This window comes from Hypanus sabinus, unplaced genomic scaffold (genome assembly GCF_030144855.1).
Source record: "Hypanus sabinus isolate sHypSab1 unplaced genomic scaffold, sHypSab1.hap1 scaffold_293, whole genome shotgun sequence".
Lineage (NCBI taxonomy): Eukaryota > Metazoa > Chordata > Chondrichthyes > Myliobatiformes > Dasyatidae > Hypanus > Hypanus sabinus.
This window is the reverse complement of record NW_026781079.1, coordinates 198,535-221,397: the sequence shown is the minus strand read 5'-3', so window position 1 is coordinate 221,397 and position 22,863 is coordinate 198,535. Positions and strand designations below refer to the sequence as shown.

The following is a 22,863-nucleotide window of genomic DNA, read 5'->3' as shown; positions in this document are numbered from 1 at the left end:
TTGCCATTTTTTTTTCTGACTGTTCCGTACTTGGACCAAGGACCAATGCTCTGAGATTGTCATGCTAAAGATTTTGAACTTATCGACTGCACCACCTCCAATCCTTAAAGGCGAGTGGTTAAGGTGTGAATTGCAGGGAAATCTGCAGCTGGTAGGGCGATTATGACATAGGAGCAGAACTTTGCCTTTTAGTCCATGGGGTCTGCTCAGTCATTCTGCCTGGCTAATTTACTATCCCTCTCGGCCCCATTCTCCTGCCGTCTACCCAAAACCTTTGATGTCCTTACTGATCAGGAACGAACCCTCCTGTCATCAGGGAGAAGAGAACATGGCCTGGATGTGGAGGGGTATTGATGATGGTTGCTGTTGTGTTCACATTCTTTGCAGATGTACTCAATGGTCGGAAGGGCCTTCTCAGTGTTTGCCACTTTTGTTTTCTTGGTGAATTCTCTCCTTTAGTTTGGATTTGCATTGTTACAGGGGCTGATACAAGTGAAATGGGTGGAGACTCCAATCAACCGCAGTCTGCCAGCGCGTCGTCTGAGCAACGAATTCAGAGCTCAAATTTCAGTCCCGATCAATTGATTGACGATTTGCTTGTCGGTCCATGCAAACTGCTTTCTGGTATGTTCTCAGTGTTAACTTGACCCATTCAGTATTATGCATGTTAGCAGAATGAAAGTGGTTTCAAAGGAAACAGTTGAGGACAATGTCAATTATTGCAACAGAATGTTGTTCAATATAATGCTCAGTGAAATGTTGCTGTTCAGGGTCAGCATGTTTATTTAATGGTCAGTTGTATTGGAGTAACCCTTGGGGTTGTTTGAAAATGTACACAGCCATATAGATGAAAGGGAATGCAGAGTCATGGAGTAGTATAGCACAGAAACAGAGGGTTCATTCTAACTTGTCCACGCCAACCAAGGTGCCCTCCTACACTAATGCCATGTTTGGCATATTACCACTCTGCAATATTCTTATCGAAACACAAATCCAGATATCCCTACAATCTGCTTTTTGAACTTGTCTTGTATTCAACTCAACTTCGCACCATCTGCGTCTACACCACACTCCATGTGCAGAGCTCCACCTCTGTCCCTTTTAAATGTTGTCACTCTCTCACCTTGAACCTGTGCTCTCCAGTTTATTAGAGGTGTGCACTTGAAAGGGGTGATGATGGGGGAGGGAAGTGTGCATTCACTGCTATAATACCCATTCTGATTTTGAATCCCCCAAATAGCTCTCCTTTCAATTTCGTACTCACTGGGGAGTGAACTCCAAACCTGCATGACCTCTCACTGTATGTCAGACCCCAGAATTTCTTTGCACTGTTTGCAGTTGAATGACATCTTTCCTGTGAGGAAAACTGTACACAGTACTCAATGTATGGCCACACCAACATCCTGAGGTATGGGAACATTACGTTCCATCACCGAAATTCAGTGACCTGACTGATACAGATCAGTGTGTCAAGTGCCACTGTCAGCATCCGGTTGATCTGAGACATCACATTACTCCAGATGTTTACTTGTTATGCCTCTTGCAGTGAACTGTTTATCTCTACTGTTGTCTTCCTGTTCCACAACACACTGCAGGACCTACCCTTTACGATGGAAGTGCAATACTCCTCACCTAAATGGATTGAATGCCACTGACAATCTGCAAACCACAGAACGAGTTGATCTAAATGCCCCCATATTTTTTGACAACTTTCTTCACTGTTTACCAGAGCACCTAATTTGTTATCATCTGCAAACTTACTAAGCGCAACGGATGCATTTTCTTCAAAATTGTTTGTATGAATAGTGTTGTATCCTGATGCTTTTGGCAATCCTAAAGTCAAGATTGAGGCATAAAAGTTGTTTAAATATAGAAATCTACAGCACATTACAGGCCCTTCGACCCACAATGTTGTCGATCATGCAATCTACACTAGAAACAGCCCAGAATTTCCCAAGTGTCTAGCCCTCTATTTTCCGATGCTCTATGTACCTGTCTAAGAGACTCTTAAAAGAGCCCATTGGATCCATCTTCATGCACCTACCACTGTTGTTTCAGTTTATTGAGGGTAAGAAGAGCAAAAAAGAGGTAACCAAAGACTCAAAGGACAGAGAGAGAGAGACAAAAAAGTACCATGTTCCTCCAGCAGATTACTGCTTAGTAAAAAACATTCATTACATTTTATCAACCAATAAGAAGGCTGATTCAATTAATTTCACTCTTATTTCTGAACCAAAAAGTCTCCATAAAAGTTGGGGTAATTGCCATTGTAATGCTGGAAAATTCACTGATGGATCACGTGTACACTCAGTGGCCACATGCAAATGCTCATTACTGTAGGTATCTAATCAGCCAATCACGTGGCAGGAACTCAATGCATAAAACATGCAGACATGGTCAAGAGGGTCATTTGCTCAAACCAAAGTGGGTGAGCTACAGTGGAAGGCCACACAGGTAGCTGATCAATTAGACAATGTATGTGGACGGTTGATGTCGACATAATCGGCTGAGGGGCCTGTTTCTCTGCAGCATATCTCTTCCTTAATGAGAGAGAATACTTTTCAGACAGGTAATGACCAACTGCAGTTCACAGATCACATCGCTTCGTCTTCCTGAAACAAATCATCATCTAATCCTCATGTTACTATGCTGTTCATGCTGACAGTTTGTGATGAATAACCCATTCCTGCCACGTGGAAAGGTGCCAATAGTGATGGGGATCCAGTGACTTCGGTCATGTTACACGGTTGTGTTAAAGTGGCTGAACACGGCAGAGCAGAAGTGGGTCCTTTGGCCCATCAAGTCCATGCTAGAAACGTATTCTGCCTCAGCCCACCAAACTACACCTCCAGAGCGATCCCATCCATGTACTTATCGAAGTTTCTATTAACTGTTCAATCCCAACCCGTAGCATCACTTTCCCTGGCGGCTCGTTCCGCACTCTCATCATCTTTGGCATGAAGAAGTTCCCCCACATGTTCCCCTGAAACAGTTCATCAGTAGTAACTGCAGGGTAAAGCTTCTTGAGAACCGATAACGCGTGAACAAGGAGGTGATGGGAAATAAGACACACGAGCAGAATTAGGCCATTCGGCCCTTCGATTTTGATATACCATTCCATCTTTGCTGATTGATTTTCCAGCTCATCCCCTTCCTCTTGCGTTCTCCCTGTTATGCTTGTTAATCTTACTGATCCAGAACCTATCAAGCGCTGTTGAAATGTTCCCAGTGACCTGGCCTCCACAGCCTTCCTCCAATAAATTCCATGGATCGGTCACCCATTGACTGAAAAAAAATCTTCTTTTCCTTTCTTCTGAAGGGTTATTTTTCTATTCTATTCCTACACACACAAAGTTCATGAGGCCGCTCTTTTGTGGCAACACTCAATCGAGGAGAGTTGATGAAAAGGCCTGTATCCATCATTTTTTGTGGCTTTTCCATTCCCGGGCATTGGTCTTTCCAGAACAGTCGGTTGTACAACCAGTTAGAGTGCTGTCCACTGTTCGTCTACAGAAGTTTGTCGAAGTGTCAGGTGACACGTCAATTTTGCGCAAGTTTCAAATAATATAGGGATGCTCTTGTGCTGTCTTTGTTATTACAGTTAAGTGTTGCACCCAGGACCTGTCCTCTGAAATTGTAATGCCAAAGATTTTGAACTTACCGACCACCTCCACCTCCAATCGCTTAAAGGCTACTGATCAATGTGTGGATTACAGGGAGATCTGCAGCTGGTGGGACCATAAGACATAGGAGCAGAATTGCACAGTGTGGTCCATCAGGTCTGCTCAGTCAGACCATCATGGCTGATTTAATATTCCCTCTCATTCCCATTCTTCTGCTTCTCCCCGTAACGTTTGATGTTGTTACTAATCAAGAACCAACACTTCTGACATCAGTGATAAAACAGCATGGTCTGGATGAGGAGGGGGTATTTGCTGGATGCTGTTTTGTTCTGGTAGTATACCTTGTAGATATACTCAATGGTTGTGGGAATGGCTTTCTTTCTCAGTGATTCTCAGTCTCTGTACTTCTCTACTTTAATGTGGATCTGCATTGTTAACAGAGCAACAGACTGGCATAATCTTGTTTGGTTCCTCGAAAGAGGACAGCGATCTTGAACAGTCAATTAGCAGTGAAGCAGAAGAAGGTGTAGTTCCGCCCACCAGGCCTCTTCAGTGTCGTACAAGAAGACGCAGACTTTCTGAAGACGGTTTGATGCTCAGTCGCCAATTTGCAGGTTAGTAAAATGAAAGTAGTTTCAAAGGAAATAGTGAATGCCTTATTGATTATTGCAACAGAGTATTGTACAATTAAATGCTCAGTGAAATTATACCATTCAGAGTGAGTTTGTTTATTCAATGATATGTTGTACCTGAGTAACCATTGGGATTGTTTGAAAGTGAAGGTGGTGAAACAGATAGTCTGAATACAGAGTCTCAGAGTGACATAGCACAGAAACTGGCTATTCATTCTAACTTGTCCATGCCAGCCAATGTACCTTTCTTTGCTGATACCTTGTTTTGGCAAGTGTTTCTCAGCACCTTTCTTATCTATTCACTTAGCCAAATGTCCCTAATATGTCTTTGTTGTACTTGTATCAATTCAGCTTAGCTCTATTAATATATCTTCACCTTCCACATGCAGAAGCTCCAAACAGGTCCCTTTTAATTGTTTCCACCCCTCATCTTCAGCCAATGCTGTCCAGTTTTGAAGAAGCTTGCCCTGAGAGAGGGTGGTGATGGGGTAGCAATGTTTGCAGTCAGACGATTAATACCACTTACTGTTTTGAATACCTCTATTAGGATATCATTCAGTTTTCTGCCTCCAAGGAGTTGGTGCTTATCCTGCACAACCACTCCCTGTAAATCAGGCCCTGGAGTTTGTTTGCAATATCTGCAATTGAATGAAACCATGTGACCAAAACTATGGTATGGCCTCAGCAACATCCAGTACTATTGGACATTATGATCCATCACCGAAATTCATTGATCTGGCTCTTTACCTCTGACGCCCCTTTCAGTGAAATATTTACCTGGACTCTTAGGTCTCCCTCTTACGGCCCACCCTTCACTATGAAATTGCCACCTTGATTCGACCTACCAAATGCAACTTGTTAGATCCTGATGTTTTTGCGATCTAGACGTCAAGAATGAGGCATAAAATGTATTGCTTGAGTTTGTTTTCTGAAGCGTTGTAAGACCAAAGAAGAGGTGCTCAAATACTGAAATGAAAAGGACAGGAGAATTAATGTAATCTCCTGGAGGAGAATACTGATAACAAAGGTATCCATTCTATGTCGATAACCAATAGGATGGCAGATTCAAGAAATATGATATTTCCTATGATGAAAGTTTCCAGAAAAAGCAAAGGCAACTGAAAAATTCACTGAACAACCATGTGGACACACAGTGGCCACTTAATTAGTTACACCTGTCCATGTGCTCATTAATGTAGATATCTAATCTGCCTATCACATGGCAGCAACTCAATGCATAAAACATGTAGACATAATCAAGAGTTTCATTTGCTCAAACCAAAGTGGATGAGCTGCAGCGGAAGGCCACACATGCACCTAATAAGTTAGACACTGTATGTGGATGGTTGATGTCCACGTGATGGTCTGAGGGGGCTGTTCCTCTAAGAATAAGACACAAAGCTTACTGCTTAAGTATGTTCTCTTAAATTTTATATGACCAATGAAGAGCTGTCCAAACAGTCAAACAAAAGAGCCAAACAAAAGTAACGTGATCTTCTCTGAGCAGAAGACTGAGAGCAAAAATATCGTTCCTATATGTTTAACGATTAAGATGGCAGATTCAAGTAATATGATACTTGCTACTGCACAAAGTTTCCAGAAAAAAAAACACAAAGGCAACTACATTCTTAATTGCTAGAAAATCCACTGAACAGTAACTTGCACACACATTGGCCACTTTGTTGCACCTGTTCACCAGCTCATGAATGTAAATATCCAATCAGCCAGTCTGATGGCAGCAAATCAACACATCAAGCATGCAGACGTGGTCAAGAGGATCATTTGCTCAAACCAAAGTGGATGAGCTATAGTGGAAGACCACACATGCACCTAATAAATTGGACACTTCATGTGGATGGTTAAGGTTGACATCATCGCCTGAGGGGCCTGTTTCTCTTCCTTGCTGAGACAGAAAAGTCTGTAGACATGTATTGAATAATTATTTCACAGGTCACTTTGCTATGTTCTTATGCAAATTATCAGCAATCCTGATGTTACTATGCTGTTTATACAGACAGCTCGAATGTTGAAGAAAGGCCCATTCCCGCCACTTCTAAAGTTGCCAGTATTGACAGGGATCCAGTGAACTCAGGAGTGACAGTGAACACAGGTGTGTTAAGGTCACTAAACACTGCAGGAACAGGAACGGATCCTTTGGCCCATCAAGTCTATGCTGAATTATTATTCTGCCTCGCCCCACTGACCCTCACCACCAGGCCATCCATGTACTTATCCAATCTTCTATTACCTGCTCGAATCAAACCCGCATCATCACTTCCTCTGGCGGCTCGTTCCACACTTTCATCACCATCCACATACATTCCCTGAAACATACAATAGGTAGTAACTACAGAGTGAGGCGTCCTAAGAACCAGTAAACGGAGAGATGCAAGTGACGGGCACCAAGACATATGAGCAGAATTTGGCCTTGTAGTCCATTGAATTTGCTGCGCCATTCCATGTTTGCTGATCTATTGTCCTGCTCAACCCCATTCTCTCGCGTTGTCCCTGTAACGTTTGATACTCTTTCTTAGACAGAATCTACCAACCCCTGCTTGAATGAACCCAGTGACTTGGCCTCCATAGATAGTTTTATCAAATCCAAGATTGAACACAATTTGACTGGAAAAAGAATCAATTTCTCTTTTCTAAAGAGATATCTTTCTATTCTGACTAACGCACAAAATTCATGAGGCCGCTCTTTTGTGACAACACTCAATAGAGGAGAGGGCTTTGCCTGTGACGAAAAAGCTTGTATCCATCACGGTTTTTTAGCTTTTCCTCGCTTGGGCATTGGCGTTTCCAAAACAGCCCGTGATGCAACCAGTTAGGATACTGTCCACTGAGCATCTGCAGGAGTTTGTCGAAGTGTCGGGTGACAATGCCAAATTTGCGCAAGATTCAAATGACGTAGGGATGTTCTTTTGCCATTTTTTTCCTGACTGTTCCGTACTTGGACCAAGGACCAATGCTCTGAGATTGTCATGCTAAAGATTTTGAACTTATCGACTGCACCACCACCAATCCTTTAAGGCGAGTGATTAAGGTGTGAATTGCAGGGAAATCTGCAGCTGGTAGGGCGATTATGACATAGGAGCAGAACTTTGCCTTTTAGTCCATGGGGTCTGCTCAGTCATTCTGCCTGGCTAATTTACTATCCCTCTCGGCCCCATTCTCCTGCCGTCTACCCAAAACCTTTGATGTCCTTACTGATCAGGAACGAACCCTCCTGTCATCAGGGAGAAGAGAACATGGCCTGGATGTGGAGGGGTATTGATGATGGTTGCTGTTGTGTTCACATTCTTTGCAGATGTACTCAATGGTCGGAAGGGCCTTCTCAGTGTTTGCCACTTTTGTTTTCTTGGTGAATTCTCTCCTTTAGTTTGGATTTGCATTGTTACAGGGGCTGATACAAGTGAAATGGGTGGAGACTCCAATCAACCGCAGTCTGCCAGCGCGTCGTCTGAGCAACGAATTCAGAGCTCAATTTTCAGTCCCGATCAATTGATTGACGATTTGCTTGTCGGTCCATGCAAACTGCTTTCTGGTATGTTCTCAGTGTTAACTTGACCCATTCAGTATTATGCATGTTAGCAGAATGAAAGTGGTTTCAAAGGAAACAGTTGAGGACAATGTCAATTATTGCAACAGAATGTTGTTCAATATAATGCTCAGTGAAATGTTGCTGTTCAGGGTCAGCATGTTTATTTAATGGTCAGTTGTATTGGAGTAACCCTTGGGGTTGTTTGAAAATGTACACAGCCATATAGATGAAAGGGAATGCAGAGTCATGGAGTAGTATAGCACAGAAACAGAGGATTCATTCTAACTTGTCCACGCCAACCAAGGTGCCCTCCTACACTAATGCCATGTTTGGCATATTACCACTCTGCAATATTCTTATCGAAACACAAATCCAGATATCCCTACAATCTGCTTTTTGAACTTGTCTTGTATTCAACTCAACTTCGCACCATCTGCGTCTACACCACACTCCATGTGCAGAGCTCCACCTCTGTCCCTTTTAAATGTTGTCACTCTCTCACCTTGAACCTGTGCTCTCCAGTTTATTAGAGGTGTGCACTTGAAAGGGGTGATGATGGGGGAGGGAAGTGTGCATTCACTGCTATAATACCCATTCTGATTTTGAATCCCCCAAATAGCTCTCCTTTCAATTTCGTACTCACTGGGGAGTGAACTCCAAACCTGCATGACCTCTCACTGTATGTCAGACCCCAGAATTTCTTTGCACTGTTTGCAGTTGAATGACATCTTTCCTGTGAGGAAAACTGTACACAGTACTCAATGTATGGCCACACCAACATCCTGAGGTATGGGAACATTACGTTCCATCACCGAAATTCAGTGACCTGACTGATACAGATCGGTGTGTCAAATGCCACTGTCAGCATCCGGTTGATCTGAGACATCACATTACTCCAGATGTTTCCCTGTTATGCCTCTTGCAGTGAACTGTTTATCTCTACTGTTGTCTTCCTGTTCCACAACACTCTGCAGGACCTACCCTTTACGATGGAAGTGCATTACTCCTCACCTAAATGGATTGAATGCCACTGACAATCCGCAAACCACAGAACGAGTTGATCCAAATGCCCCCATAATTTTTGCCAACTTTCTTCACTGTTTACCAGAGCACCTAATTTGTTATCATCTGCAAACTTACTAAGCGCAACGGATGCATTTTCTTCAAAATTGTTTGTATGAATAGTGTTGTATCCTGATGCTTTTGGCAATCCTAAAGTCAAGATTGAGGCATAAAAGTTGTTTAAATATAGAAATCTACAGCACATTACAGGCCCTTCGACCCACAATGTTGTCGGTCATGCAATCTACACTAGAAACAGCCCAGAATTTCCCAAGTGTCTAGCCCTCTATTTTCCGACGCTCTATGTACCTGTCTAAGAGACTCTTAAAAGAGCCCATTGGATCCATCTTCATGCACCTACCACTGTTGTTTTAGTTTATTGAGGGTAAGAAGAGCAAAAAAGAGGTAACCAAAGACTCAAAGGACAGAGAGAGAGAGACAAAAAAGTACCATGTTCCTCCAGCAGATTACTGCTTAGTAAAAAACATTCATTAATTTTATCAACCAATAAGAAGGCTGATTCAATTAATTTCACTCTTATTTCTGAACCAAAAAGTCTCCGTAAAAGTTGGGGCAATTGCCATTGTAATGCTGGAAAATTCACTGATGGATCACGTGTACACTCAGTGGCCACATGCAAATGCTCATTACTGTAGGTATCTAATCAGCCAATCACGTGGCAGGAACTCAATGCATAAAACATGCAGACATGGTCAAGAGGGTCATTTGCTCAAACCAAAGTGGGTGAGCTACAGTGGAAGGCCACACAGGTAGCTGATCAATTAGACAATGTATGTGGACGGTTGATGTCGACATAATCGGCTGAGGGGCCTGTTTCTCTGCAGCATATCTCTTCCTTAATGAGAGAGAATACTTTTCAGACAGGTAATGACCAACTGCAGTTCACAGATCACATCGCTTCGTCTTCCTGAAACAAATCATCATCTAATCCTCATGTTACTATGCTGTTCATGCTGACAGTTTGAGTGATGAATAACCCATTCCTGCCACGTGGAAAGGTGCCAATAGTGATGGGGATCCAGTGACTTCGGTCATGTTACACGGTTGTGTTAAAGTGGCTGAACACGGCAGAGCAGAAGTGGGTCCTTTGGCCCATCAAGTCCATGCTAGAAACGTATTCTGCCTCAGCCCACAAAACTACACCTCCAGAGCGATCCCATCCATGTACTTATCGAAGTTTCTATTAACTGTTCAATCCCAACCCGTAGCATCACTTTCCCTGGCGGCTCGTTCCGCACTCTCATCATCTTTGGCATGAAGAAGTTCCCCCACATGTTCCCCTGAAACAGTTCATCAGTAGTAACTGCAGGGTAAAGCTTCTTGAGAACCGATAACGCGTGAACAAGGAGGTGATGGGAAATAAGACACACGAGCAGAATTAGGCCATTCGGCCCTTCGATTTTGATATACCATTCCATCTTTGCTGATTGATTTTCCAGCTCATCCCGTTCCTCTTGCGTTCTCCCTGTTATGCTTGTTAATCTTACTGATCCAGAACCTATCAAGCGCTGTTGAAATGTTCCCAGTGACCTGGCCTCCACAGCCTTCCTCCAATGAATTCCATGGATCGGTCACCCATTGACTGAAAAAAAATCTTCTTTTCCTTTCTTCTGAAGGGTTATTTTTCTATTCTATTCCTACACACACAAAGTTCATGAGGCCGCTCTTTTGTGGCAACACTCAATCGAGGAGAGTTGATGAAAAGGCCTGTATCCATCATTTTTTTTTGGCTTTTCCATTCCCGGGCATTGGTCTTTCCAGAACAGACGGTGGTGAGGCCAGTTAGAGTGCTGTCCACTGTTCGTCTACAGACGTTTGTCGAAGTGTCAGGTGAAGTGCCGAATTTGCGAAAGTTTCAAATAATATAGGGATGCTCTTGTGCTGTCTTTGTTATTACGGTTCTGTGTTGCACCCAGGATCAGTCCTCTGAAGTTGTAATGCCAAAGATTTTGAACTTATCGACCACATCCACCTCCAGTCGCTTAAAGGCTACTGATCAATGTGTGGATTACAGGGAGATCTGCAGCTGGTGGGACCATAAGACATAGGAGCAGAATTGCACAGTGTGGTCCATCAGGTCTGCTCAGTCAGACCATCATGGCTGATTTAATATTCCCTCTCATTCCCATTCTTCTGCTTCTCCCCGTAACGTTTGATGTTGTTACTAATCAAGAACCAACACTTCTGACATCAGTGATAAAATAGCATGGTCTGCATGTGGAGGGGGTATTTGCTGGATGCTGTTTTGTTCTGGTAGTATACCTTGTAGATATACTCAATGGTTGTGGGAATGGCTTTCTTTCTCAGTGATTGCCACTTTTTTTCTTGAAATATGTCTCTGTACTTCTCTACTTTAATGTGGATCTGCATTGTTAACAGTGCAACAGACTGGCATAATCTTGTTTGGTTCCTCGAAAGAGGACAGCGATCTTGAACAGTCAATTAGCAGTGAAGCAGAAGAAGGTGTAGTTCCGCCCACCAGGCCTCTTCAGTGTCGTACAAGAAGACGCAGACTTTCTGAAGACGGTTTGGTACTCAGTCGCCAATTTGCAGGTTAGTAAAATGAAAGTAGTTTCAAAGGAAATAGTGAATGCCTTATTGATTATTGCAACAGAGTATTGTACAATTAAATGCTCAGTGAAATTATACCATTCAGAGTGAGTTTGTTTATTCAATGATATGTTGTACCTGAGTAACCATTGGGATTGTTTGAAAGTGAAGGTAGTCAAACAGATAGAGTGGGAATACAGAGTCACAGAGTAACATAGCACAGAAACTGGCAATTCATTCTAACTTGTCCATGCCAGCTAATGCTAATACCTTGTTTTGGCAAGTGTTCCTCAGCACCTTTCTTATCTATTCACGTAGCCAAATGTCCCTAATATGTCTTTGTTGTACTTGTATCAATTCAGCTTAGCTCTATTAATATATCTTCACCTTCCACATGCAGAAGCTCCGAACAGGTCCCTTTTAATTGTTTCCACCCCTCATCTTCAGCCGATGCTGTCCAGTTTTGAAGAAGCTTGCCCTGAGAGAGGGTGGTGATGGGGTAGCGATGTTTGCAGTCAGACGATTAATACCACTTACTGTTCTGAATACCTCTATTAGGATATCATTCAGTTTTCTGCCCTCCAAGGAGTTGGTGCTTATCCTGCACAACCACTCCCTGTAAATCAGGCCCTGGAGTTTGTTTGCAATATCTGCAATTGAATGAAACCATGTGACCAAAACTATGGTATGGCCTCAGCAACATCCAGTACTATTGGACATTATGATCCATCACCGAAATTCATTGATCTGGCTCTTTACCTCTGACTCCCCTTTCAGTGAAATATTTACCTGGACTCTTAGGTCTCCCTCTTCCACAACACTCTGCAGGGCCCGTCCTTCACTATGAAATTGCCACCTTGATTCGACCTACCAAATGCAACTTGTTGGATCCCGATGCTTTTGCGATCTAGACGTCAAGAATGAGGCATAAAATGTATTGCTTGAGTTTGTTTTCTGAAGCGTTGTAAGACCAAAGAAGAGGTGCTCAAATACTGAAATGAAAAGGACAGGAGAATTAATGTAATTTCCTGGAGGAGAATACTGAGAACAAAAGTATCCATTCTATGTCGATAACCAATATGATGCCAGATTCAAGAAATATGATATTTCCTATGATCAAAGTTTCCAGAAAAAGCAAAGGCAACTGAAAAATTCATTGAACAACCACGTGGACACACAGTGGCCACTTAATTAGTTACACCTGTCCATGTGCTCATTAATGTAGATATCTAATCTGCCTATCACATGGCAGTAACTCAATGCATAAAACATGTAGACATAATCAAGAGTTTCATTTGCTCAAACCAAAGTGGATGAGCTGCAGCGGAAGGCCACACATGCACCTAATAAGTTAGACACTCTATGTGGATGGTTGATGTCCACGTGATGGTCTGAGGGGGCTGTTCCTCTAAGAATAAGACACAAAGCTTACTGCTTAAGTATGTTCTCTTAAATTTTATATGACCAATGAAGAGCTGTCCAAACAGTCAAACAAAAGAGCCAAACAAAAGTAACGTGATCTTCTCTGAGCAGAAGACTGAGAGCAAAAATATCGTTCCTATATGGTTAACTATTAAGATGGCAGATTCAAGTAATATGATACTTGCTACTGCACAAAGTTTCCAGAAAAAAAACACAAAGGCAACTACATTCTTAATTGCTGGAAAATCCACTGAACAGTAACTTGCACACACATTGGCCACTTTGTTGCACCTGTTCACCAGCTCATGAATGTAAATATCCAATCAGCCAGTCTGATGGCAGCAAATCAACACATCAAGCATGCAGACGTGGTCAAGAGGATCATTTGCTCAAACCAAAGTGGATGAGCTATAGTGGAAGACCACACATGCACCTAATAAATTGGACACTTCATGTGGATGGTTAAGGTTGACATCATCGCCTGAGGGGCCTGTTTCTCTTCCTTGCTGAGACAGAAAAGTCTGTAGACATGTATTGAATAATTATTTCACAGGTCACTTTGCTATGTTCTTCTGCAAATTATCAGCAATCCTGATGTTACTATGCTGTTTATACAGACAGCTCGAATGTTGAAGAAAGGCCCATTCCCGCCACTTCTAAAGTTGCCAGTATTGACAGGGATCCAGTGAACTCAGGAGTGACAGTGAACACAGGTGTGTTAAGGTCACTAAACACTGCAGGAACAGGAACGGATCCTTTGGCCCATCAAGTCTATGCTGAATTATTATTCTGCCTCGCCCCACTGACCCTCACCACCAGGCCATCCATGTACTTATCCAATCTTCTATTACCTGCTCGAATCAAACCCGCATCATCACTTCCTCTGGCGGCTCGTTCCACACTTTCATCACCATCCACATACATTCCCTGAAACATACAATAGGTAGTAACTACAGAGTGAGGCGTCCTAAGAACCAGTAAACGGAGAGATGCAAGTGACGGGCACCAAGACATATGAGCAGAATTTGGCCTTGTAGTCCATTGAATTTGCTGCGCCATTCCATGTTTGCTGATCTATTGTCCTGCTCAACCCCATTCTCTCGCGTTGTCCCTGTAACGTTTGATACTCTTTCTTAGACAGAATCTACCAACCCCTGCTTGAATGAACCCAGTGACTTGGCCTCCATAGATAGTTTTATCAAATCCAAGATTGAACACAATTTGACTGGAAAAAGGATCAATTTCTCTTTTCTAAAGAGATATCTTTCTATTCTGACTAACGCACAAAATTCATGAGGCCGCTCTTTTGTGACAACACTCAATAGAGGAGAGGGCTTTGCCTGTGATGAAAAAGCTTGTTTCCATTGCGGTTTTTTGGCTTTTCCTCGCTTGGGCATTGACGTTTCCAAAACAGCCCGTGATGCAACCAGTTAGGATACTGTCCACTGAGCATCTGCAGGAGTTTGTCGAAGTGTCGGGTGACAATGCCAAATTTGCGCAAGATTCAAATGACGTAGGGATGTTCTTTTGCCATTTTTTTTTCTGACTGTTCCGTACTTGGACCAAGGACCAATGCTCTGAGATTGTCATGCTAAAGATTTTGAACTTATCGACTGCACCACCTCCAATCCTTAAAGGCGAGTGGTTAAGGTGTGAATTGCAGGGAAATCTGCAGCTGGTAGGGCGATTATGACATAGGAGCAGAACTTTGCCTTTTAGTCCATGGGGTCTGCTCAGTCATTCTGCCTGGCTAATTTACTATCCCTCTCGGCCCCATTCTCCTGCCGTCTACCCAAAACCTTTGATGTCCTTACTGATCAGGAACGAACCCTCCTGTCATCAGGGAGAAGAGAACATGGCCTGGATGTGGAGGGGTATTGATGATGGTTGCTGTTGTGTTCACATTCTTTGCAGATGTACTCAATGGTCGGAAGGGCCTTCTCAGTGTTTGCCACTTTTGTTTTCTTGGTGAATTCTCTCCTTTAGTTTGGATTTGCATTGTTACAGGGGCTGATACAAGTGAAATGGGTGGAGACTCCAATCAACCGCAGTCTGCCAGCGCGTCGTCTGAGCAACGAATTCAGAGCTCAAATTTCAGTCCCGATCAATTGATTGACGATTTGCTTGTCGGTCCATGCAAACTGCTTTCTGGTATGTTCTCAGTGTTAACTTGACCCATTCAGTATTATGCATGTTAGCAGAATGAAAGTGGTTTCAAAGGAAACAGTTGAGGACAATGTCAATTATTGCAACAGAATGTTGTTCAATATAATGCTCAGTGAAATGTTGCTGTTCAGGGTCAGCATGTTTATTTAATGGTCAGTTGTATTGGAGTAACCCTTGGGGTTGTTTGAAAATGTACACAGCCATATAGATGAAAGGGAATGCAGAGTCATGGAGTAGTATAGCACAGAAACAGAGGGTTCATTCTAACTTGTCCACGCCAACCAAGGTGCCCTCCTACACTAATGCCATGTTTGGCATATTACCACTCTGCAATATTCTTATCGAAACACAAATCCAGATATCCCTACAATCTGCTTTTTGAACTTGTCTTGTATTCAACTCAACTTCGCACCATCTGCGTCTACACCACACTCCATGTGCAGAGCTCCACCTCTGTCCCTTTTAAATGTTGTCACTCTCTCACCTTGAACCTGTGCTCTCCAGTTTATTAGAGGTGTGCACTTGAAAGGGGTGATGATGGGGGAGGGAAGTGTGCATTCACTGCTATAATACCCATTCTGATTTTGAATCCCCCAAATAGCTCTCCTTTCAATTTCGTACTCACTGGGGAGTGAACTCCAAACCTGCATGACCTCTCACTGTATGTCAGACCCCAGAATTTCTTTGCACTGTTTGCAGTTGAATGACATCTTTCCTGTGAGGAAAACTGTACACAGTACTCAATGTATGGCCACACCAACATCCTGAGGTATGGGAACATTACGTTCCATCACCGAAATTCAGTGACCTGACTGATACAGATCAGTGTGTCAAGTGCCACTGTCAGCATCCGGTTGATCTGAGACATCACATTACTCCAGATGTTTACTTGTTATGCCTCTTGCAGTGAACTGTTTATCTCTACTGTTGTCTTCCTGTTCCACAACACACTGCAGGACCTACCCTTTACGATGGAAGTGCAATACTCCTCACCTAAATGGATTGAATGCCACTGACAATCTGCAAACCACAGAACGAGTTGATCTAAATGCCCCCATATTTTTTGACAACTTTCTTCACTGTTTACCAGAGCACCTAATTTGTTATCATCTGCAAACTTACTAAGCGCAACGGATGCATTTTCTTCAAAATTGTTTGTATGAATAGTGTTGTATCCTGATGCTTTTGGCAATCCTAAAGTCAAGATTGAGGCATAAAAGTTGTTTAAATATAGAAATCTACAGCACATTACAGGCCCTTCGACCCACAATGTTGTCGATCATGCAATCTACACTAGAAACAGCCCAGAATTTCCCAAGTGTCTAGCCCTCTATTTTCCGATGCTCTATGTACCTGTCTAAGAGACTCTTAAAAGAGCCCATTGGATCCATCTTCATGCACCTACCACTGTTGTTTCAGTTTATTGAGGGTAAGAAGAGCAAAAAAGAGGTAACCAAAGACTCAAAGGACAGAGAGAGAGAGACAAAAAAGTACCATGTTCCTCCAGCAGATTACTGCTTAGTAAAAAACATTCATTACATTTTATCAACCAATAAGAAGGCTGATTCAATTAATTTCACTCTTATTTCTGAACCAAAAAGTCTCCGTAAAAGTTGGGGCAATTGCCATTGTAATGCTGGAAAATTCACTGATGGATCACGTGTACACTCAGTGGCCACATGCAAATGCTCATTACTGTAGGTATCTAATCAGCCAATCACGTGGCAGGAACTCAATGCATAAAACATGCAGACATGGTCAAGAGGGTCATTTGCTCAAACCAAAGTGGGTGAGCTACAGTGGAAGGCCACACAGGTAGCTGATCAATTAGACAATGTATGTGGACGGTTGATGTCGACATAATCGGCTGAGGGGCCTGTTTCTCTGCAGCATATCTCTTCCTTAATGAGAGAGAATACTTTTCAGACAGGTAATGACCAACTGCAGTTCACAGATCACATCGCTTCGTCTTCCTGAAACAAATCATCATCTAATCCTCATGTTACTATGCTGTTCATGCTGACAGTTTGTGATGAATAACCCATTCCTGCCACGTGGAAAGGTGCCAATAGTGATGGGGATCCAGTGACTTCGGTCATGTTACACGGTTGTGTTAAAGTGGCTGAACACGGCAGAGCAGAAGTGGGTCCTTTGGCCCATCAAGTCCATGCTAGAAACGTATTCTGCCTCAGCCCACCAAACTACACCTCCAGAGCGATCCCATCCATGTACTTATCGAAGTTTCTATTAACTGTTCAATCCCAACCCGTAGCATCACTTTCCCTGGCGGCTCGTTCCGCACTCTCATCATCTTTGGCATGAAGAAGTTCCCCCACATGTTCCCCTGAAACAGTTCATCAGTAGTAACTGCAGGGTAAAGCTTCTTGAGAACCGATAACGCGTGAACAAGGAGGTGATGGGAAATAAGACACACGAGCAGAATTAGGCCATTCGGCCCTTCGATTTTGATATACCATTCCATCTTTGCTGATTGATTTTCCAGCTCATCCTGTTCCTCTTGCGTTCTCCCTGTTATGCTTGTTAATCTTACTGATCCAGAACCTATCAAGCGCTGTTGAAATGTTCCCAGTGACCTGGCCTCCACAGCCTTCCTCCAATAAATTCCATGGATCGGTCACCCATTGACTGAAAAAAAATCTTCTTTTCCTTTCTTCTGAAGGGTTATTTTTCTATTCTATTCCTACACACACAAAGTTCATGAGGCCGCTCTTTTGTGGCAACACTCAATCGAGGAGAGTTGATGAAAAGGCCTGTATCCATCATTTTTTTTGGCTTTTCCATTCCCGGGCATTGGTCTTTCCAGAACAGACGGTGGTGAGGCCAGTTAGAGTGCTGTCCACTGTTCGTCTACAGACGTTTGTCGAAGTGTCAGGTGACGTGCCGAATTTGCGAAAGTTTCAAATAATATAGGGATGCTCTTGTGCTGTCTTTGTTATTACGGTTCTGTGTTGCACCCAGGACCTGTCCTCTGAAGTTGTAATGCCAAAGATTTTGAACTTATCGACCACATCCACCTCCAGTCGCTTAAAGGCTACTGATCAATGTGTGGATTACAGGGAGATCTGCAGCTGGTGGGACCATAAGACATAGGAGCAGAATTGCACAGTGTGGTCCATCAGGTCTGCTCAGTCAGACCATCATGGCTGATTTAATATTCCCTCTCATTCCCATTCTTCTGCTTCTCCCCGTAACGTTTGATGTTGTTACTAATCAAGAACCAACACTTCTGACATCAGTGATAAAACAGCATGGTCTGCATGTGGAGGGGGCATTTGCTGGATGCTGTTTTGTTCTGGTAGTATACCTTGTAGATATACTCAATGGTTGTGGGAATGGCTTTCTTTCTCAGTGATTGCCACTTTTTTTCTTGAAATATGTCTCTGTACTTCTCTACTTTAATGTGGATCTGCATTGTTAACAGTGCAACAGACTGGCATAATCTTGTTTGGTTCCTCGAAAGAGGACAGCGATCTTGAACAGTCAATTAGCAGTGAAGCAGAAGAAGGTGTAGTTCCGCCCACCAGGCCTCTTCAGTGTCGTACAAGAAGACGCAGACTTTCTGAAGACGGTTTGATACTCAGTCGCCAATTTGCAGGTTAGTAAAATGAAAGTAGTTTCAAAGGAAATAGTGAATGCCTTATTGATTATTGCAACAGAGTATTGTACAATTAAATGCTCAGTGAAATTATACCATTCAGAGTGAGTTTGTTTATTCAATGATATGTTGTACCTGAGTAACCATTGGGATTGTTTGAAAGTGAAGGTAGTCAAACAGATAGAGTGGGAATACAGAGTCACAGAGTAACATAGCACAGAAACTGGCAATTCATTCTAACTTGTCCATGCCAGCTAATGCTAATACCTTGTTTTGGCAAGTGTTCCTCAGCACCTTTCTTATCTATTCACGTAGCCAAATGTCCCTAATATGTCTTTGTTGTACTTGTATCAATTCAGCTTAGCTCTATTAATATATCTTCACCTTCCACATGCAGAAGCTCCGAACAGGTCCCTTTTAATTGTTTCCACCCCTCATCTTCAGCCGATGCTGTCCAGTTTTGAAGAAGCTTGCCCTGAGAGAGGGTGGTGATGGGGTAGCGATGTTTGCAGTCAGACGATTAATACCACTTACTGTTCTGAATACCTCTATTAGGATATCATTCAGTTTTCTGCCCTCCAAGGAGTTGGTGCTTATCCTGCACAACCACTCCCTGTAAATCAGGCCCTGGAGTTTGTTTGCAATATCTGCAATTGAATGAAACCATGTGACCAAAACTATGGTATGGCCTCAGCAACATCCAGTACTATTGGACATTATGATCCATCACCGAAATTCATTGATCTGGCTCTTTACCTCTGACTCCCCTTTCAGTGAAATATTTACCTGGACTCTTAGGTCTCCCTCTTCCACAACACTCTGCAGGGCCCGTCCTTCACTATGAAATTGCCACCTTGATTCGACCTACCAAATGCAACTTGTTGGATCCCGATGCTTTTGCGATCTAGACGTCAAGAATGAGGCATAAAATGTATTGCTTGAGTTTGTTTTCTGAAGCGTTGTAAGACCAAAGAAGAGGTGCTCAAATACTGAAATGAAAAGGACAGGAGAATTAATGTAATTTCCTGGAGGAGAATACTGAGAACAAAAGTATCCATTCTATGTCGATAACCAATATGATGCCAGATTCAAGAAATATGATATTTCCTATGATCAAAGTTTCCAGAAAAAGCAAAGGCAACTGAAAAATTCATTGAACAACCACGTGGACACACAGTGGCCACTTAATTAGTTACACCTGTCCATGTGCTCATTAATGTAGATATCTAATCTGCCAATCACATGGCAGCAACTCAATGCATAAAACATGTAGACATAATCAAGAGTTTCATTTGCTCAAACCAAAGTGGATGAGCTGCAGCGGAAGGCCACACATGCACCTAATAAGTTAGACACTGTATGTGGATGGTTGATGTCCACGTGATGGTCTGAGGGGGCTGTTCCTCTTAAGAATAAGACACAAAGCTTACTGCTTAAGTATGTTCTCTTAAATTTTATATGACCAATGAAGAGCTGTCCAAACAGTCAAACAAAAGAGCCAAACAAAAGTAACGTGATCTTCTCTGAGCAGAAGACTGAGAGCAAAAATATCGTTCCTATATGGTTAACTATTAAGATGGCAGATTCAAGTAATATGATACTTGCTACTGCACAAAGTTTCCAGAAAAAAAACACAAAGGCAACTACATTCTTAATTGCTGGAAAATCCACTGAACAGTAACTTGCACACACATTGGCCACTTTGTTGCACCTGTTCACCAGCTCATGAATGTAAATATCCAATCAGCCAGTCTGATGGCAGCAAATCAACACATCAAGCATGCAGACGTGGTCAAGAGGATCATTTGCTCAAACCAAAGTGGATGAGCTATAGTGGAAGACCACACATGCACCTAATAAATTGGACACTTCATGTGGATGGTTAAGGTTGACATCATCGCCTGAGGGGCCTGTTTCTCTTCCTTGCTGAGACAGAAAAGTCTGTAGACATGTATTGAATAATTATTTCACAGGTCACTTTCCTATGTTCTTCTGCAAATTATCAGCAATGCTGATGTTACTATGCTGTTTATACAGACAGCTCGAATGTTGAAAGGCCCATTCCCGCCACTTCTAAAGTTGCCAGTATTGACAGGGATCCAGTGAACTCAGGAGTGACAGTGAACACAGGTGTGTTAAGGTCACTAAACACTGCGGAGCAGGAACGGATCCTTTGGCCCATCAAGTCTATGCTGAAGTATTATTCTGCCTCGCCCCACTGACCCTCACCACCAGGCCATCCATGTACTTATCCAATCTTCTATTACCTGCTCGAATCAAACCCGCATCATCACTTCCTCTGGCGGCTCGTTCCACACTTTCATCACCATCCACATACATTCCCTGAAACATACAATAGGTAGTAACTACAGAGTGAGGCGTCCTAAGAACCAGTAAACGGAGAGATGCAAGTGACGGGCACCAAGACATATGAGCAGAATTTGGCCTTGTAGTCCATTGAATTTGCTGCGCCATTCCATGTTTGCTGATCTATTGTCCTGCTCAACCCCATTCTCTCGCGTTGTCCCTGTAACGTTTGATACTCTTTCTTAGACAGAATCTACCAACCCCTGCTTGAATGAACCCAGTGACTTGGCCTCCAGAGATAGTTTTATCAAATCCAAGATTGAACACAATTTGACTGGAAAAAGAATCAATTTCTCTTTTCTAAAGAGATATCTTTCTATTCTGACTAACGCACAAAATTCATGAGGCCGCTCTTTTGTGACAACACTCAATAGAGGAGAGGGCTTTGCCTGTGACGAAAAAGCTTGTATCCATCACGGTTTTTTAGCTTTTCCTCGCTTGGGCATTGGCGTTTCCAAAACAGCCCGTGATGCAACCAGTTAGGATACTGTCCACTGAGCATCTGCAGGAGTTTGTCGAAGTGTCGGGTGACAATGGCAAATTTGCGCAAGATTCAAATGACGTAGGGATGTTCTTTTGCCATTTTTTTTCTGACTGTTCCGTACTTGGACCAAGGACCAATGCTCTGAGATTGTGATGCTAAAGATTTTGAACTTATCGACTGCACCACCTCCAATCCTTAAAGGCGAGTGGTTAAGGTGTGAATTGCAGGGAAATCTGCAGCTGGTAGGGCGATTATGACATAGGAGCAGAATTTTGCCTTTTAGTCCATGGGGTCTGCTCAGTCATTCTGCCTGGCTGATTTACTATCCCTCTCGGCCCCATTCTCCTGCTGTCTACCCAAAACCTTTGATGTCCTTACTTATCAGGAACGAACCCTCCTGTCATCAGGGAGAAGAGAACATGGCCTGGATGTGGAGGGGTATTGATGATGGTTGCTGTTGTGTTCACATTCTGTGCAGATGTACTCAATGGTCGGAAGGGCCTTCTCAATGTTTGCCACTTTTGTTTTCTTGGTGAATTCTCTCCTTTAGTTTGGATTTGCATTGTTACAGGGGCTGATACAAGTGAAATGGGTGGAGACTCCAATCAACCGCAGTCTGCCAGCGCGTCGTCTGAGCAACGAATTCAGAGCTCAATTTTCAGTTCCGATCAATTGATTGACGATTGGCTTGTAGGTCCGAGCAAACTGCTTTCTGGTATGTTCTCAGTGTTAACTTGACCCATTCAGTATTATGCATGTTAGCAGAATGAAAGTGGTTTCAAAGGAAACAGTTGAGGACAATGTCAATTATTGCAACAGAATGTTGTTCAATATAATGCTCAGTGAAATGTTGCTGTTCAGGGTCAGCTTGTTTATTTAATGGTCAGTTGCATTGGAGTAACCCTTGGGGTTGTTTGAAAATGTACACAGTCATATAAATGAAAGGGAATGCAGAATCATGGAGTAGTTTAGCACAGAAACAGAGGATTCATTCTAACTTGTCCACACCAACCAAAGTGCCCTCCTACACTAATGCCATGTTTGGCATATAATCACTCTGCAATATTCTTATCGAAAAACCAGTCCAGATATTCCTAAAGTGTGTTGTTTTGTTCTCAACTTGTATTTAACTCAACGTCGCACCATCTGCATCTGCACCACACTCCATGTGCAAAGATCCACCTCTGTCCCTTTTAAATATTATCACCCTCTCACCTTGAATCTTTGCTCTCCATTTTATAAGAGGTGTACACGTGAAGGGGGTGGTGATGGGGGAGGGAAGTGTGCATTCACAGTTATAATACCCATTCTGATTTTGAATACCCTAAATAGCTGTCCTTTCAATTTCCTGCTCTCCAAGGAGTAAACTCTAAACT

At 42.8% G+C, this 22,863-nt stretch overlaps 1 protein-coding gene across 1 annotated transcript in view; it reads left to right on the top strand.

Moving 5' to 3' along the window:
* The window catches only part of LOC132388285 (uncharacterized), a 54,418-nt gene that overhangs the window by 19,576 nt on the left and 11,979 nt on the right, over window positions 1–22,863 (top strand). Inside the window, exons 6-12 of the mRNA XM_059960623.1 lie at window positions 481–624; window positions 4,064–4,237; window positions 7,659–7,802; window positions 11,262–11,435; window positions 14,862–15,005; window positions 18,463–18,636; window positions 22,059–22,202. Of these exons, the coding sequence (XP_059816606.1) occupies window positions 481–624; window positions 4,064–4,237; window positions 7,659–7,802; window positions 11,262–11,435; window positions 14,862–15,005; window positions 18,463–18,636; window positions 22,059–22,202 (1,098 nt within the window). The remainder of the gene's footprint in view (window positions 1–480; window positions 625–4,063; window positions 4,238–7,658; window positions 7,803–11,261; window positions 11,436–14,861; window positions 15,006–18,462; window positions 18,637–22,058; window positions 22,203–22,863) is intronic.